At 50.8% G+C, this 15,846-nt stretch overlaps 1 protein-coding gene across 2 annotated transcripts in view; it reads left to right on the top strand.

Annotated features, from left to right (window-relative positions):
- LOC144504645 (IQ motif and ankyrin repeat domain-containing protein 1-like) overlaps positions 1-15,846 on the top strand; it is a 137,147-nt gene that overhangs the window by 29,191 nt on the left and 92,110 nt on the right. For both annotated transcript variants that reach the window (XM_078230338.1, XM_078230330.1), the window contains one exon: positions 5,175-5,300. In XM_078230338.1, coding sequence (XP_078086464.1) covers positions 5,175-5,300 — 126 coding nt within the window. The remainder of the gene's footprint in view (positions 1-5,174; positions 5,301-15,846) is intronic.

Raw genomic sequence — 15,846 nt, 5'->3', positions numbered from 1 at the left:
ACAATCGGCAGATTCAGTCCTTCGAGCCTGCTCCGCCATTCAATCAGATCATGGCTGATCTCTCCCTGGTCTCCAATCCAGCTGCACCTGCATGCTTACCTTCAGCAACTGGTGTATGAGGTGTTCTAAGTGGCAATTTAGTGTGGTCAATCCACATAACATAGAAGAACAAAGAACAATACAGCACAGGAACAGGCCCTTCGGCCCTCCTAGCCCGCGCCGCTCCCTGGTCCAAACTAGACCATTCTTTTGTATCCCTCCATTCCCACTCCGTTCCTGTGGCTATCTAGATAAGTCTTAAACGTTCCCAGTGTGTCCGCCTCCACCACCTTACCCGGCAGCGCATTCCAGGCCCCCACCACCCTCTGTGTAAAATACGTCCTTCTGATATCCGTGTTAAACCTCCCCCCCCACCTCACCTTGAACCTATGACCCCTTGTGAACGTCACCACCGACCTGGGAAAAAGCTTCCCACCGTTCACCCTATCTATGCCTTTCATAATTTTATACACCTCTATTAGGTCACCCCTCATCCTCCGTCTTTCCAGGGAGAACAACCCCAGTTTACCCAATCTCTCCTCATAACTAAGCCCTTCCATACCAGGCATCATCCTGGTAAACCTCCTCTGCACTCTCTCTAAAGCCTCCACGTCCTTCTGGTAGTGTGGCGACCAGAACTGGACGCAGTATTCCAAATGCGGCCGAACCAACGTTCTATACAACTGCAACATCAGACCCCAACTTTTATACTCTATGCCCCATCCTATAAATGCAAGCATGCCATATGCCTTCTTCACTACCTTCTCCACCTGTGATGTCACCTTCAAGGATCTGTGGACTTGCACACCCAGGTCCCTCTGTGTATCTACACCCTTTATGGTTCTGCCATTTATCGTATAGCTCTCCCTACGTTAGTTCTACCAAAATGCATCACTTCGCATTTATCTGGATTGAACTCCATCTGCCATTTCTTTCCCAAATTTCCAGCCTATCTATATTCTTCTGTAGCCTCTGACAATGTTCCTCACTATCTGCAAGTCCAGCCATTTTTGTGTCGTCCGCAAACTTACTGATCACCCCAGTTACACCTTCTTCCAGATCGTTTATATAAATCACAAACAGCAGAGGTCCCAATACAGAGCCCTGCAGAACACCACTAGTCACAGGCATCCAGCCGGAAAAAGACCCTTTCACTACCACCCTCTGTCTTCTGTGACCAAGCCAGTTCTCCACCCATCTAGCCACCTCCCCCTTTATCCCATGAGATCCAACCTTTTGCACCAACCTACCATGAGGGACTTTGTCAAACGCTTTACTAAAGTCTATATAGACGACATCCACGGCCCTTCCCTCGTCAACCATTCTGGTCACTTCTTCAAAAAACTCCACCAGGTTAGTGAGGCATGACCTCCTTCTCACAAAACCATGCTGACTATCGTTAATGAGTTTATTCCTTTCTAAAGTGCATACATCCTATCTCTAAGAATCTTCTCCAACAACGTCCCCACCACGGACGTCAAGCTCACCGGCCTATAATTACCCGGGTTATCCTTCCTACCCTTCTTAAATAACGGGACCACATTAGCTATCCTCCAATACTCTGGGACCTCACCTGCGTCCAGTGACGAGACAAAGATTTGCGTCAGAGGCCCAGCGATTTCATCTCTCGTCTCCCTGAGCAGCCTTGGATAGATTCCATCAGGCCCTGGGGATTTGTCAGTCTTTATATTCTCTAACAAACCTAACACTTCCTCCCTTGTAATGGAGATTTTCTCCAACGGTTCAACACTCCCCTCCGAGACACTCCCAGTCAACACATCCCTCTCCTTTGTGAATACCGACGCAAAGTATTCATTTAGGATCTCCACAAATCCTTGAAGGTGGCAACACAAGTGGAGAAGGTGGTGAAGAAGGCACATGGTATGCTTGCCTTTATAGGACGGGGTATAGAGTATAAAAGCTGGAGTCTGATGATGCAGCTGTATAGAACGCTGGTTAGGCCACATTTGGAGTACTGCGTCCAGTTCTGGTCGCCGCACTACCAGAAGGACGTGGAGGCATTGGAAAGAGTGCAGAGAAGGTTTACCAGGATGTTGCCTGGTATGGAGGGTCTTAGCTATGAGGAGAGATTGTGTAGACTGGGGTTGTTCTCATTGGAAAGACGGAGAATGAGGGGAGATCTAATAGAGGTATACCAGATTATGAAGGGTATAGATAGGGTGAACAGTGGGAAGCTTTTTCCCAGGTCGGAGGTGACGATCACGTGGGGTCATGGGCTCAAGCTGAGAGGGGCGAAGTATAACTCAGACATCAGAGGGACGTTTTTTACACAGAGGGTGGTGGGGGCCTGGAATGCGCTGCCAAGCAGGGTGGTGGAGGCAGGCACGCTGACATCGTTTAAGACTTACCTGGATAGTCACATGAGCAGCCTGGGAATGGAGGGATACAAACGATTGGTCTAGTTGGACCAAGGAGCGGCACAGGCTTGGAGGGCCGAAGGGCCTGTTTCCTGTGCTGTACTGTTCTTTGTTCTTTGTTCTTTGTTCTTTATCTCCCCTACTTCTTTGGGCTCCAAGCATAATTCCCCACTTTTGTCCCTGAGAGGTCCGATTTTTTCCCTGACAACCCTTTTGTTCCTAACGTATGAATAAAATGCCTTGGGATTCTCCTTAATCCTGTCTGCCAAGGACATTTCGTGACCCCTTTTTGCCCTTCTAATTCCCCGTTTGAGTTCTTTCCTACTTTCTTTGTACTCCTCCAGAGCTCCCTCTGTTTTTAGCTGCCTGGACCTAACATACGCCTCTCTTTTCTTTTTGACCAATCCCTCAATTTCCCTGGTTTATCCACGGTTCTCGAATCCTACCCTTCCTATCCTTTTTTACAGGCACATGCCTGTCCTGTAGCCCTAACAACTGTTCCTTAAAAGACTCCCACATGCCAGATGTGGATTTACCCTCAAACAGCCTCTCCCAATCAAGAGCTGCCAATTTCTGCCTAATCCCACTAAAGTGAGCCTTCCCCCAATCCAACACCTTACCCTTGGGACACCACTCATCCTTTTCCATCACTATCCTAAAGCTAACAGAATTGTGGTCACTACTTGCCACATGTTCCCCCGCTGAAACTTTGAAGACCTGACCGGGCTCATTCCCCAGAACTAGGTCCAGTATAGCCCCCTCTCTCGTCGGGCTATCTACACATTGTTCCAAAGAACCTTCCTGTACGCATTTTACAAATTCCTCCCCATTCAGAGTCCCAGCTCTCAGCGATTTCCAGTCTATACCAGGGAAATTGAAGTCTCCCACTACAACAACCCTATTTTTCCTGCACCTATCCAGTATCTCCTGACATATTCGTTCTTCCACTTCCCTTGGGCTGTTGGGGGGCCTGTAGTACACTCCCAACATAGTGACTGCGCTTTTCCTGTTTCTAAGCTCCACCCACAGTGACTCGTTACACGTCCCCTCTGAATTGTCCTCCCTCTGCACCGCTGTAATATGCTCTCTAACTAATACCGCTACTCCCCCACCTCTTTTGGCCCCTCCTCTGTCTCGCCTAAAACACTTGTACCCCGGAATATTCAGCTGCCAGTCCTGTCCCTCTTTCAACCAAGTCTCTGTCACCGCAACCACATCCAAATTCCTCGTGAGCATTAAGGCCCTAAGTTCGTCTGTCTTACCTGCTACGCTCCTTGCATTGAAGTATAAGCACTCCAGACCTCCAGGCCCAGTGAGGTCATCCTCCCCCAGAGTGCTCTTCTTCTTTGTCAGCCTTGTCCCAGCCCCAAGCTCGTCCCCAGCCTCTCCACTTGTAGACCTAATATTTTGATCCCCACCCCCCTGCCATATTCGTTTAAACCCACCCGAACTGCACTCGCAAAACTCCCAGCCAGGATATTCGTGCCCTTCCAATTTAGTTGTGGCCCATCCTTCTTGTACAGGTGCCCTCCTCTCTTGAAAACGTCCCAGTGATCCAGGAATATGAAGCCCTCCCTCCTGGACCAGTCCTTTAGCCAAGCATTCAATTGTCTATACCTGTGACCTCTTGTTCCAGATTGTCCCACAAGGGGAAACATTGGGTCTACATTTACTTTATCAATTCCTTTTAAAATGTTATATCCCTCGATCAGACCCTCTCCCATCCTTCTAAACCCCAGCGAGTATAAACCCAAACTGTTTAATCTCTCCTCATACGTCAACCCTTTCATCCCCAGAATCAGTCTGGTGAAACCTCCTCTGAACTGCCCCCAATGCCACCACATCCTCCCTCAAATAAGGAGACCAAAACTGGACACAATCCTCCAGATGTGGTCTCACCAACACCCGATACAATTGCAGCAACACTTCCCTACTCTTATACTCCAGTCCCTCTGTAATAAATACCCACATCCCATTGGCCTTTTATATCACCCGCTGCACCCACATAGCAACACCCAGATCCCTCTGCCCCGAACAGAGACACCCAGATCCCTCTGCCCAGAGACACCCAGATCCCTCTGCCCAGAACACCGACACCCAGATCCCTCTGCCCAGAGACACCCAGATCCCTCTGCCCAGAACACCGACACCCAGATCCCTCTGCCCAGAACACAGACACCCAGATCCCTCTGCCCAGAGACACCCAGATCCCTCTGCCCAGAACACAGACACCCAGATCCCTCTGCCCAGAGACACCCAGATCCCTCTGCCCAGAACACAGACACCCAGATCCCTCTGCCCAGAGACACCCAGATCCCTCTGCCCAGAGACACCCAGATCCCTCTGCCCAGAACACAGACACCCAGATCTCTCGGTCCAGTGTGATTGAGCTGCCAGTCCTGCCTCTCCCTCAATCATAAAACTGTGATAACAATATCATACTCCCATGTGTAATCAGAGCCATTAAAATAAATGACTGTCTTTATTATTCTTCTATATTTGGCTGTGCGTCAGGTCCCATCCACCCATGTGCATGTGTGTGTGTGTGTGTCCGTGTGTGCATGCATGTATGTTTGTGTGTGGCTGGGGCTAAACGTGTGTGTTTGTGCATGCACATGTGTGGGCACATGCATGTGTATGTGTGTGCATGTGTGTGTGTGAATGTATGTGAGTGTATATGCAGTTTACCTGTGGTGTGTTTGGGTGAATATAGTTTAATCGATGTCTGATTTGTTTATTCTGCTTACTGCCTGTCAGGGTGCGTATGGAAGAACCCCACTGTATAGGGCAGCCTTTGGGGGCCACCTGGCAGCTCTGGAAAGTCTGTTACAGTACGGAGGGGACCCTCGCATCTATGCAGAGGATGGCATCACACCTGAGGAGGTAATGAACTGTATCAGCCATATCACAGAATTACTGAATCAAAAAGAGGCCATTCGGCCCATCAAATCTACATCAGCTCTCCAAACAGGCAGCATCGCTTAGTGCCATTCCCCTGCCATTTCCCCGTCCCCCTGTCTTTTCCCCGTCCCCCTGTCTTTTCCCCGTCCCCCTGCCTTTCCCCCCATCCCCCTACCTTTCCCCCCGTCCCCCTACCTTTCCCCGTCCCTCTGCCTTTTCTCCCGTTTCCCTGACTTTTCCCCCATCCCCCTGCCTTTTCCCCCGTCCCCCTGCCTTTTCCCCATTCCCCCTGCCTTTTCCCCCCGTCCCCCACCTTTTCCCCGTCCCCCTGCCTTTTCCCTCGTCCCCCTGCCTTTTCCCCCGTCCCCCTGCCTTTCCCCCGTCCCCCTGTCTTTTCCCCCCATTCCCCTGCTTTTTCCCCGTTCCCCTGCCTTTTCCCCATCCCCCTGCCTTTTCCCCCGTCCCCCTGCCTTTTCCCCATCCCCCTGCCTTTCCCCCCGTCCCCCTGCCTTTTCCCCCGTCCCCCTGCCTTTTCCCCCGTCCCCCTGCCTTTCCCCCCGTCCCCCTGCCTTTTCCCCCGTCCCCCTGCCTTTTCCCCATCCCCCTGCCTTTTCCCCCCATTCCCCTGCCTTTTCCCCATTCCCCTGCCTTTTCCCCATCCCCCTGCCTTTTCCCCCGTCCCCCTGCCTTTTCCCCGTCCCCCTGCCTTTTCCCCTGTCCCCCTGCCTTTTCCCCTGTCCCCCTGCCTTTTCCCCTGTCCCCCTGCCTTTCCCCGTCCCCCTGCCTTTCCCCCCCGTCCCCCTGCCTTTCCCCCCGTCCCCCTGCCTTTTCCCCCGTCCCCCTGCCTTTTCCCCATCCCCCTGCCTTTTCCCCCGTCCCCCTGCCTTTTCCCCCGTCCCCCTGCCTTTTCCCCCGTCCCCCTGCCTTTTCCCCCGTCCCCCTGCCTTTCCCCTGTCCCCCTACCTTTTCCCCCGTCCCCCTGCCTTTCCCCCCCGTCCCCCTGCCTTTCCCCCCGTCCCCCTGCCTTTTACCCCGTCCTCCTGCCTTTTCCCCCGTCCCCCTGCCTTTTCCCCCGTCCCCCTGCCTTTTCCCCCATCCCCCTGCCTTTTCCCCCATCCCCCTACCTTTTCCCCCGTCCCCCTGCCTTATCCCCCGTCCCCCTGCCTTTTCCCCCGTCCCCCTGCCTTTCCCCCGTCCCCCTGCCTTTTCCCCGTCCCCCTGCCTTTTTCCCCGTCCCCCTGCCTTTTCCCCGTCCCCCTGTCTTTTCCCCGTCCCCCTGCCTTTTCCCCCGTCCCCCTGCCTTTTCCCCCGTCCCCCTGCCTTTTCCCCCGTCCCCCTGCCTTTCCCCCATCCCCCTGCCTTTCCCCCCGTCCCCCTGCCTTTTCCCTGTCCCCCTGCCTTTCCCCCATCCCCCTGCCTTTTCCCCCGTCCCCCTGCCTTTTCCCCTGTCCCCCTGCCTTTTCCCTGTCCCCCTGCACATTGTTTCTATTGAAATAATTATCCAGTGCCCTCGTGAATGCCTCGATTGAAGCTGCTTCCAGCAACTTCCAGACAGAGCATTCCAGACCCCAACCACTCGCTGGGTGAAAATGTTTTTTATCAAATCACTTTCAATCTGTGCCCCTCATTCTCCATCCTTTTCCGAGCAGGAACAGTTTCTCCCGATCGACTCTGTCCAAACCCCTCATGATTTTGAACATCTCTATCAAATCTCCTCTCAGCCTCTTCTCTCTGAGGAGAACAGTCCCAACCTCTCCAATCTATCCTCATAGCTGGAGTTTCTCATCCCTGGAACTATTCCTATAAACCTCTCCTGCTCTCTCTCCAATGCGTTCACATCCTTCCTATAGAGAGGCGCCCAGAACCGTGCACAATATTCCAGCTGAGGTCTAATTAGTGTTTTGTTTAGGTTCAGTGCTCTTGTACTCTGTGCCCCTATTAAAATGATGTGGAGATGCCGGCGTTGGCCTGGGGTAAGCACAGGAAGATTCTTCTATATTTGTTACTGTGCCCCGATTAAAACCCAGAAAAATATAAGCTTTATTAACTTCCCTCTCCACCTGTCCTGCTGCCTTCAATGATCTCAGCACATTTACACCCAGCTCCTTGATTTGATATATTATTGTCACATGTATTAACATACAGCGAAAAGTATTGTTTCTTGCACGCTATACAGACAAAGCATACCGTTCATAGAGAAGGAAATGAGAGAGTGCAGAATGTAGTGTTACAGTCATAGCTAGGGTGTAGAGAAAGATCAACTTAATGCAAGATACAAAGAACAAAGAACAGTACAGCACAGGAAACAGGCCCTTCGGCCCTCCAAGCCTGTGCCGCTCATTGGTCCAACTAGACCATTCGTTTGTATCCCTCCATTCCCAGGCTGCTCATGTGACTATCCAGGTAAGTCTTAAACGATGTCAGCGTGCCTGCCTCCACCACCCTACTTGGCAGCGCATTCCAGGCCCCCACCACCCTCTATGTAAAAAACGTCCCTCTGATATCTGAGTTATACCTCGCCCCTCTCACCTTGAGCCCGTGACCCCTTTCAAAAGTCTGACAGCAGCAGGGAAGAAGCTGTTCTTCAGTCGGTTGGGACGTGACCTCAGACTTTCGTATCTTTTTCCTGAAGGAAGAAGGTGGAAGAGAAAATGTCTGGGGTGCGTGGGGTCCTTAATTATGCTGGCTGCTTTGCCAAGGCAATGGGAAGTGTAGACAGAGTCAATGGATGGGAGGCTGGTTTTCGTGATGGATTGGGCTACATTCACGACCTTTTGTAGTTCCTTGCGGTCTTGGGCAGAGCAGGAGCCCATACCAAGCTGTGATACAACCAGAAAGAATGCTTTCTATGGTGCATCTGTAAAAGTTGGTGAGAGTCATAGCTGACATGCCAAATTTCCTTAGTCTCCTGAGAAAGTAGAGGCGTTGGCGGGCTTTCTTAACTATAGTGTCGGCATGGGGGGACCAGGACAGGTTGTTGGTGATGTGGACACCTAAAAATTTGAAGCTCTCGACCCTTTCTACTTCGTCCCCATTGATGTAGACAGGGGCATGTTCTCCTTTACGCTTCCTGAAGTCGATGACAATCTCCTTTGTTTTGTTGACATTGAAGGAGAGATTATTGTTGCCGCACCAGTTCACCAGATTCTCTATCTCTTTCATAGAGTCATAGTGGTTTACAGTATGGAAACAGGCCCTTTGGTCCAACTTGTCCATGCCGCCCAGTTTTTACCACTAAGCTAGTCCCAGTTGGCCCATATCTCTCTATATCCTTCTTACCCACATAAATGTCTAAACGCTTTTTAAAAGACAAAATTGTACCCGCCTCTACTACTGCCTCTGGCAGCTTGTTCCAGACACTCACCACCCTCTGTGTGAAAAAGTTGCCCCTCTGGACACTTTTGTATCTCTCCCCTCTCACCTTAAACCTATGCCCTCTCGTTTTAGACTCCCCTACCTTTGGGAAAAGATATTGACTATCTAGTTGATCTATGCCCCTCATTATTTTACAGACCTCTATAAGGTCACCCCTCACCTGCCTACGCTCCAGGGAAAAAAGTCCCAGTCTTTCCAGCCTCTGCTTTCAACTCAAACCATCAAGTCCCGGTAGCATCCTAGTAAATCTCTTCTGCACTCTTTCCAGTTTAATAATATCCTTTCTATAATAGGGTGACCAGAATTGCGCACAATATTCCAGGTGTGGCCTTACTAATGACTTGTACATCTTCAACAGGACGCCCCAACCCCTGTATTCAATGTTCTGACCAATGAAACCAAGCATGCCGAATGCCTTCTTCACCACTCTGTCCACCTGTGACTCCACTTTCAGGGAGCTATGAACATGTACCCCTAGATATCTTTGTTCTATAACTCTCCCCAATGTCCTACCATTAACTGAGTAAGTCCTGCCCTGGTTCAATCGACCAAAATGCATCATCTTGCATTTATCTAAATTTAACTCCATCTACCATTCGTCAGCCCACTGGCCCAATTGATCAAGATCCCGTTGCAATTAGAGATAACTTTCTTCACTGCCCACTATGCCACCAATCTTGGTATCATCTGCAAACTTACTAACCATGCCCCCTATATTCTCATCCAAATCATTAATATAAATGACAAATAACAGTGGACCCAGCACTGATCCCTATGGCACACCGCTGGCCACAGGCCTCCAGTTTGAAAAACAATCCTCTGCAACCACCCTCTGTCTTCTGTCGTGAAGCCAATTTTGTATCCACTTAGATACCTCACCCTGGATCCTGTGAGATTTAACCTCATGCAACAACCTACCATGCGGTACCTTGTCAAAGACCTTGCTAAAGTCCATGTAGACAACATCAACTGCACTGCCCTCATCGACCTTCTTGGTTACCCCTTCAAAGAACTCAATCATAGAATCCCTAAAGTGCAGAAGGAGGCCATTTGGCCCATCGAGCCGCACCGACCACAATCCCACCCAAGGCCCTATTCCCGTAAACCCACATATTTACCATGCTAATCCCCTGACACTAGGGTCCATTTAACATGGCATCAATCTAACCAGCACATGTTTGGACTGTGGAGGAAACCGGAGCACCCGGAGGAAACCCACGAGGAGAATGTGCAAACTCCGCACAGACAGTGACCCGAGCTGGGAATTGAACCTGGGTCCCTGGCGGTGTGAGGTAGCAGCGCGAACCACTGTGCCACCGTGCTGCCCCGGGTCCCTGGCGGTGTGAGGTAGCAGTGCTGACCACTGTGTCACCGTGCCGCCCGGGTCCCTGGCGGTGTGAGGCAGCAGTGCTGACCACTGTGTCACCGTGCTGCCCCGGGTCCCTGGCGGTGTGAGGCAGCAGTGCGAACCACTGTGTCACCGTGCTGCCCCGGGTCCCTGGCGGTGTGAGGTAGCAGTGCTGACCACTGTGCCACCGTGCCGCCCGGGTCCCTGGCGCTGTGAATCAGCAGTGCTAACCACTGTGCCACCGTGCCGCCCCGGGTCCCTGGCGGTGTGAGGTAGCAGTGCGAACCCACTGTGTCACCGTGCCGCCCCGGGTCCCTGGCGGTGTGAGGTAGCAGTGCTAACCCACTGTGTCACCGTGCTGCCCAATCAAATTTGTGAGACATGATTTTCCACTCACAAAGCCATGCTGACTGTCCCTAATCAGTCCTTGCATCTCTAAATGCCTGGAGATCCTGTCTCTCAAAATACCTTCCAACAACTTCACAGCTGCTTCACAGCTCCAGGGTCCCGGGTTCGATTTCCGGCTCGGTTCACTGTCTGTGTGGAGTTTGCACATTCTCCTCATGTCTGCGTGGGTTTCCTCCGGGTGCTCCGGTTTCCCCCCACAGTCCAAAGATGTGCGGGTTAGGTTGATTGGCCAGGTTAAAAATTGCCCCTTCCTGGGATGTGTAGGTTAGAGGGATTAGCGGGTGAATATGTGGGGGTAGGGCCTGGGTGGGATTGTGGTCGGTGCAGACTCGATGGGCCGAATGGCCTCCTTCTGCACTGTAGGGTTTCTATGATTTCTATGAACTTACCCACCACAGGTGTGAGGCTCACCGGCCTGTAGTTCCCAGGCTTTTCCCTGCAGCCCTTTTGAAACAAAGGCACAACATTTGCCACTCTCCAATCTTCAGGCACCTCACCTGTGACTATCAATGATTCAAATATCTCAGCAAGGGGACCCGCAATTTCCTCCCTAGCCTCCCACAATGTCCTGGGATACACTTCATCAGGTTCCGGGGATTTATCTACCTTGATGCGCTTTAAGACTTCCAGCACCTCCTTCTCTGTAATATGTACACTCCTCAAGACATCACTATTTAATTCCCCAAGTTCCCTAACATCTTGGGGATAGCGATCATAATTCTATCTCCTTCATGATAGCATTGGAAAGAGATAGGATCAGGCAGGCTAGGAAAGTGTTTCTCTGGAGTAAAGGGAAATACAGTGTCATCAGGGAGGAAATTAGACGGGTAAATTGGAAGGAGGCATTCTTGGGGAAAAGTACCGAAGGAAAGTGGAGGATTTTCAAGGAATGTTTGTCTGGAGCTCTGCATGACAACGTTCCGATGAGACAGGGGGGTGTTGGTAGGGTACGGGAACCGTGGTGCACGAAGGTTGTGATGAACCTGGTGAATAAGAAAAGAGAGGCGTACAGAAGGTTCAGAGAGCTAGGAGGTGTTAAGGATTTAGAGGAGTATACGGGATGTAGGAAGGAGCTTAAGAAGGAAATTAGGAGAGCGAGAAGGGGTCATGAGAAGGCCTTGGCGGGTAAGATTAAGGAGAACCCCAAGGCTTTCTACAAATATGTCAAGAGTAAAAGGATGAGATGTGAAGGCATAGGACCCTTAAAAGGTGAAGGGGGAAAAGTTTGTGCGGAACCGTTAGAAATGGCGGAGCTGCTTAATGAATACTTTACCTCGGTATTCACGGTGGAAAGGGATCTGGGTGGTTGTACTGCTGGTTTGCGGTGGACAGAAAGGATCGAGCATGTGGACATAAAGAAAGAGGATGTGTTGGAACTATTGAATGGCATCAAGGTTGGTAAGTCGCCGGGACCGGATGGGATGTACCCCAGGTTACTGTGGGAGGCGAGGGAGGAGATTGCGGAGCCTTTGGCGATGATCTTTGCATCGTCGATGGAGACGGGAGAGGTTCCGGAGGATTGGAGGATTGCAGATGTGGTCCCTATATTCAAGAAAGGGAACAGGGACAGCCCGGGAAATTACCGACCGGTGAGTCTAACCTCAGTGGTTGGTAAGTTGATGGAGAGGATCCTGAGAGACAGGATTTATGATCATCTAGAGAAGTTTAGTATGATCAAAAGTAGTCAGCACGGCTTTGTCAAGGGCAGGTCGTGCCTTACGAGCCTGGTTGAGTTCTTTGAAAATGTGACCAAACACATTGACGAAGGAAGAGCGGTGGATGTGGTCTATATGGACTTCAGCAAGGCGTTCGATAAGGTCCCCCATGCAAGACTTCTTGAGAAAGTGAGAGGGCATAGGATCCAAGGGGCTGTTGCCTTGTGGATCCAGAACTGGCTTGCCTGCAGAAGGCAGAGAGTGGCTGTGGAGGGGTCTTTCTCTGCATGGCGGTCAGTGACCAGTGGAGTGCCCCAGGGATCTGTTCTGGGACCCTTGCTGTTTGTCATTTTCATAAATGACCTGGATGAGGAAGTGGAGGGATGGGTTAGAAATCATAGAAATCATAGAAACCCTACAGTGCAGAAGGAGGCCATTCGGCCCATCGAGTCTGCACCGACCACAATCCCACCCAAGCCCTACCCCCACATATTTAACCACTAATCCCTCTAACCTACGCATTTTAGGATTCTAAGGGGCAATATTTAACCTGGCCAATCAACCTAACCCGCACATCTTTGGACTGTGGGAGGAAACCGGAGCACCCGGAGGAAACCCACGCAGACACGAGGAGAACGTGCAAACTCCACACAGACAGTGACCCGAGCTGGGAATCGAACCAGGGACCCTGGAGCTGTGAAGCAGCAGTGCTAACCACTGTGCTACCGTGCCGGGTTGGTAAGTTTGCTGACGACACCAAGGTAGGTGGTGTTGTGGATAGTTTGGAGGGATGTCAGAAGTTGCAGCGAGACATAGATAGAATGCAAGACTGGGCGGAGAAGTGGCAGATGGACTTCAACCCGGATAAGTGTGTGGTGATCCATTTTGGCAGATCCAATGGGATGAAGCAGCAATATAATATGAAGGGTACCATTCTTAGCAGTGTAGAGGATCAGAAGGACCTTGGGGTCCGGGTCCATAGGACTCTTAAATCGGCCTCGCAGGTGGAGGATGCGGTCAAGAAGGCGTACGGCGTACTGGCCTTCATTAATCGAGGGATTGAGTTTAGGAGTCGGGAGATAATGCTGCAGCTTTATAGGACCCTGGTTAGACCCCACTTGGAGTACTGCGCGCAGTTCTGGTCACCTCATTACAGGAAAGATGTTGAAGCCATTGAAAGGGTGCAGAGGAGATTTACAAGGATGTTGCCTGGATTGGGGGGCATGCCTTATGAGGATAGGTTGAGGGAGCTTGGTCTCTTCTCCCTGGAGAGACGAAGGATGAGAGGTGACCTGATAGAGGTTTACAAGATGTTGAGAGGTCTGGATAGGGTAGACTCTCAGAGGCTATTTCCAAGGGCTGAAATGGTTGCTACGAGAGGACACAGGTTTAAGGTGCTGGGGGGTAGGTACAGAGGAGATGTCAGGGGTAAGTTTTTCACTCAGAGGGTGGTGGGTGAGTGGAATCGGCTGACGTCGGTGGTGGTGGAGGCAAACTCGTTGGGGTCTTTTAAGAGACTTCTGGATGAGTACATGGGATTTAATGGGATTGAGGGCTATAGATAGGCCTGGAGGTGGGGATGTGATCGGCGCAACCTGTGGGCCGAAGGGCCTGTTTGTGCTGTGGCTTTCTATGTTCTATGTTCTATGTTCTAACATCCATGCTTTTCTCAACAGTGAATACTGATGAGAAATATTCATTTGGGATCTCACCCATCTCCTGTGGCTCTGACATAGGGGATGGGTGAGATCATAAATGAATATTAATATTAAATATGATTTAGTATAGTAAGGGGCTGAGTACACAGCCTTGTGGGGCACCGGTGTTGAGGATGATCATGGAGGAGGTGTTGTTGCCTATCCTTACTGATTGTGGTCTGTGGGTTAAGAAGTTCAGGATCCAGTCACAGAGGGAGGAGCCGAGACCCAGACCACAGAGTTTGGAGATGAGTTTCGTGGGAATAATAGTGTTGAAGGCTGAGCTGTAGTCAATAAATAGGAGTGTGACACAGGTGTCCTTGTTATCTAGGTGTTCCAGGGTTGAGTGCTGGGCCAGGGAAATGGCGTCTACTGTGGACCTGTTGCGGCGATAGGCAAACTGTCGTGGATCCAGGTAGTCCGGGAGGCTGGAATTGATTCGTGCTATTACTAGCCTTTCGAAGCACTTCATAATGATGGATGTCATGAAGGCACGCTGCTTGGCTTTTCTTTGGCACTGGGGTGATGGTCGTCTTCTTGAAGCAGATAGGGACCTCCGATTGGTGTAAAGAGAGGTTGAAAATGTCTGTGAATACCTCCGCCAGCTGATCCGCGCAGGATCAGAGTGTATGTCTGGGTAACCCATCTGGGCCAGTCCCTTTCCGTGGGTCTTGCGCTCCTTGAAGAGTTGTACTCTTTATTTTGTTTTGTCTCTCCATATTCTTCCTACCAAAATGCATCACCTCACACTTCTCCATTTTGAACTTCAGCTGCCACCTACCCGCACACTCCACCAACTTGTCTCTGTTCTTTTGAAGCTCCACAATGTCCTCCTCACAGTTTACAATGCTTCCACGTTTTGTGTCATCCGCAAACTCTGAAATTGTCCCCTGCACATCAAGATCCAGATCATTCATATACATTAGGAAAAGCAAGGATCCCAATACCGATCCCTGGGGATTCCCGGCTTGGGTCACTGTCTGTGTGGAGTTTGCACGTTCCCCCCGTGTCTGCGTGGGTTTCCTCCGGGTTCTCCGGTTTCCTCCCACACTCCAAAGATGTGCAGGTTAGGTTGATTGACCGTGCTAAACTGCCCCTTAGTGTTAGGGGGACTAACTAGGGTAAATTTACGGGGTTAACAAAGAACAAAGAACAATACAGCACAGGAACAGGCCCTTCGGCCCTCCAAGCCCGCGCCGCTCCTTGGTCCAAACTAGACCATTCTTTTGTATCCCTCCATTCCCACTCCGTTCATCAGGGGTTCCAGGAGTTATGGGGATAAGAGCCTGGGTGGGGTTGTGGTCGGTGCTGACTCGATGGGCTGAATGGCCTCCTTCTGCACTGTCGAATTCTATGATTCTATAACACCACTGCAAACCTTCCTTCAGCCTGAAAAATATACATTGACCATTACTCTGCTCCCTATTATTCAGCCAATCTTATATCCTCGTTGCTGCTGTCCCTTTTATTCCAGGAGCTATAACGTTTCTCACAAGCCTGTTGCGTGGCACTGCATCAAACGCCTTCTGAAAGTCCATATACACCACATCAACAGCATTACCCTCATCGACCCTTTCTGTTACCACTTCAGAATACCCCAGCAAGTTAGTCAAACACCATTTCCCTTTTCGATATCAATGCTGCCTCTTCCTTGACTGGCACCTCTCCTGAGTTTGGAGAAGCTGGAAGATTATGGCCAACGCTCCTGCAATTTCCATTCGCACATTCTTCAATATCTTTGGATACATCTCCAGTCCCAGGGCCTTGTTAAAATTCAGTCCCGACAGTCTATTCAACACTTCCTCCTTATCAATTTTGAACCCTTCTCGTGTTAGAGGTTCCTCCTATGTTCCCATGTCCTGGGTAGCATCTACCTCCCTGGTGAAGACAGATCAAAATATTTGCTTAGCACCTCACCCATGCCCCTTGCTGCCATGTGTAAATTCCATTCAAGGTCCCTGATGAGGGTAATACTCTTCCTTTTGCCACCCTTTTACTATCTATGTGCCTATAGTAGACTTTGGGATTCTCCTTCACGTTAGCTC

This window comes from Mustelus asterias, chromosome 2 (genome assembly GCF_964213995.1).
Source record: "Mustelus asterias chromosome 2, sMusAst1.hap1.1, whole genome shotgun sequence".
Classification (NCBI taxonomy): domain Eukaryota; kingdom Metazoa; phylum Chordata; class Chondrichthyes; order Carcharhiniformes; family Triakidae; genus Mustelus; species Mustelus asterias.
The sequence above is the reverse complement of the archived record's forward strand: the minus strand, read 5'-3'. Positions and strand labels throughout refer to the sequence as shown.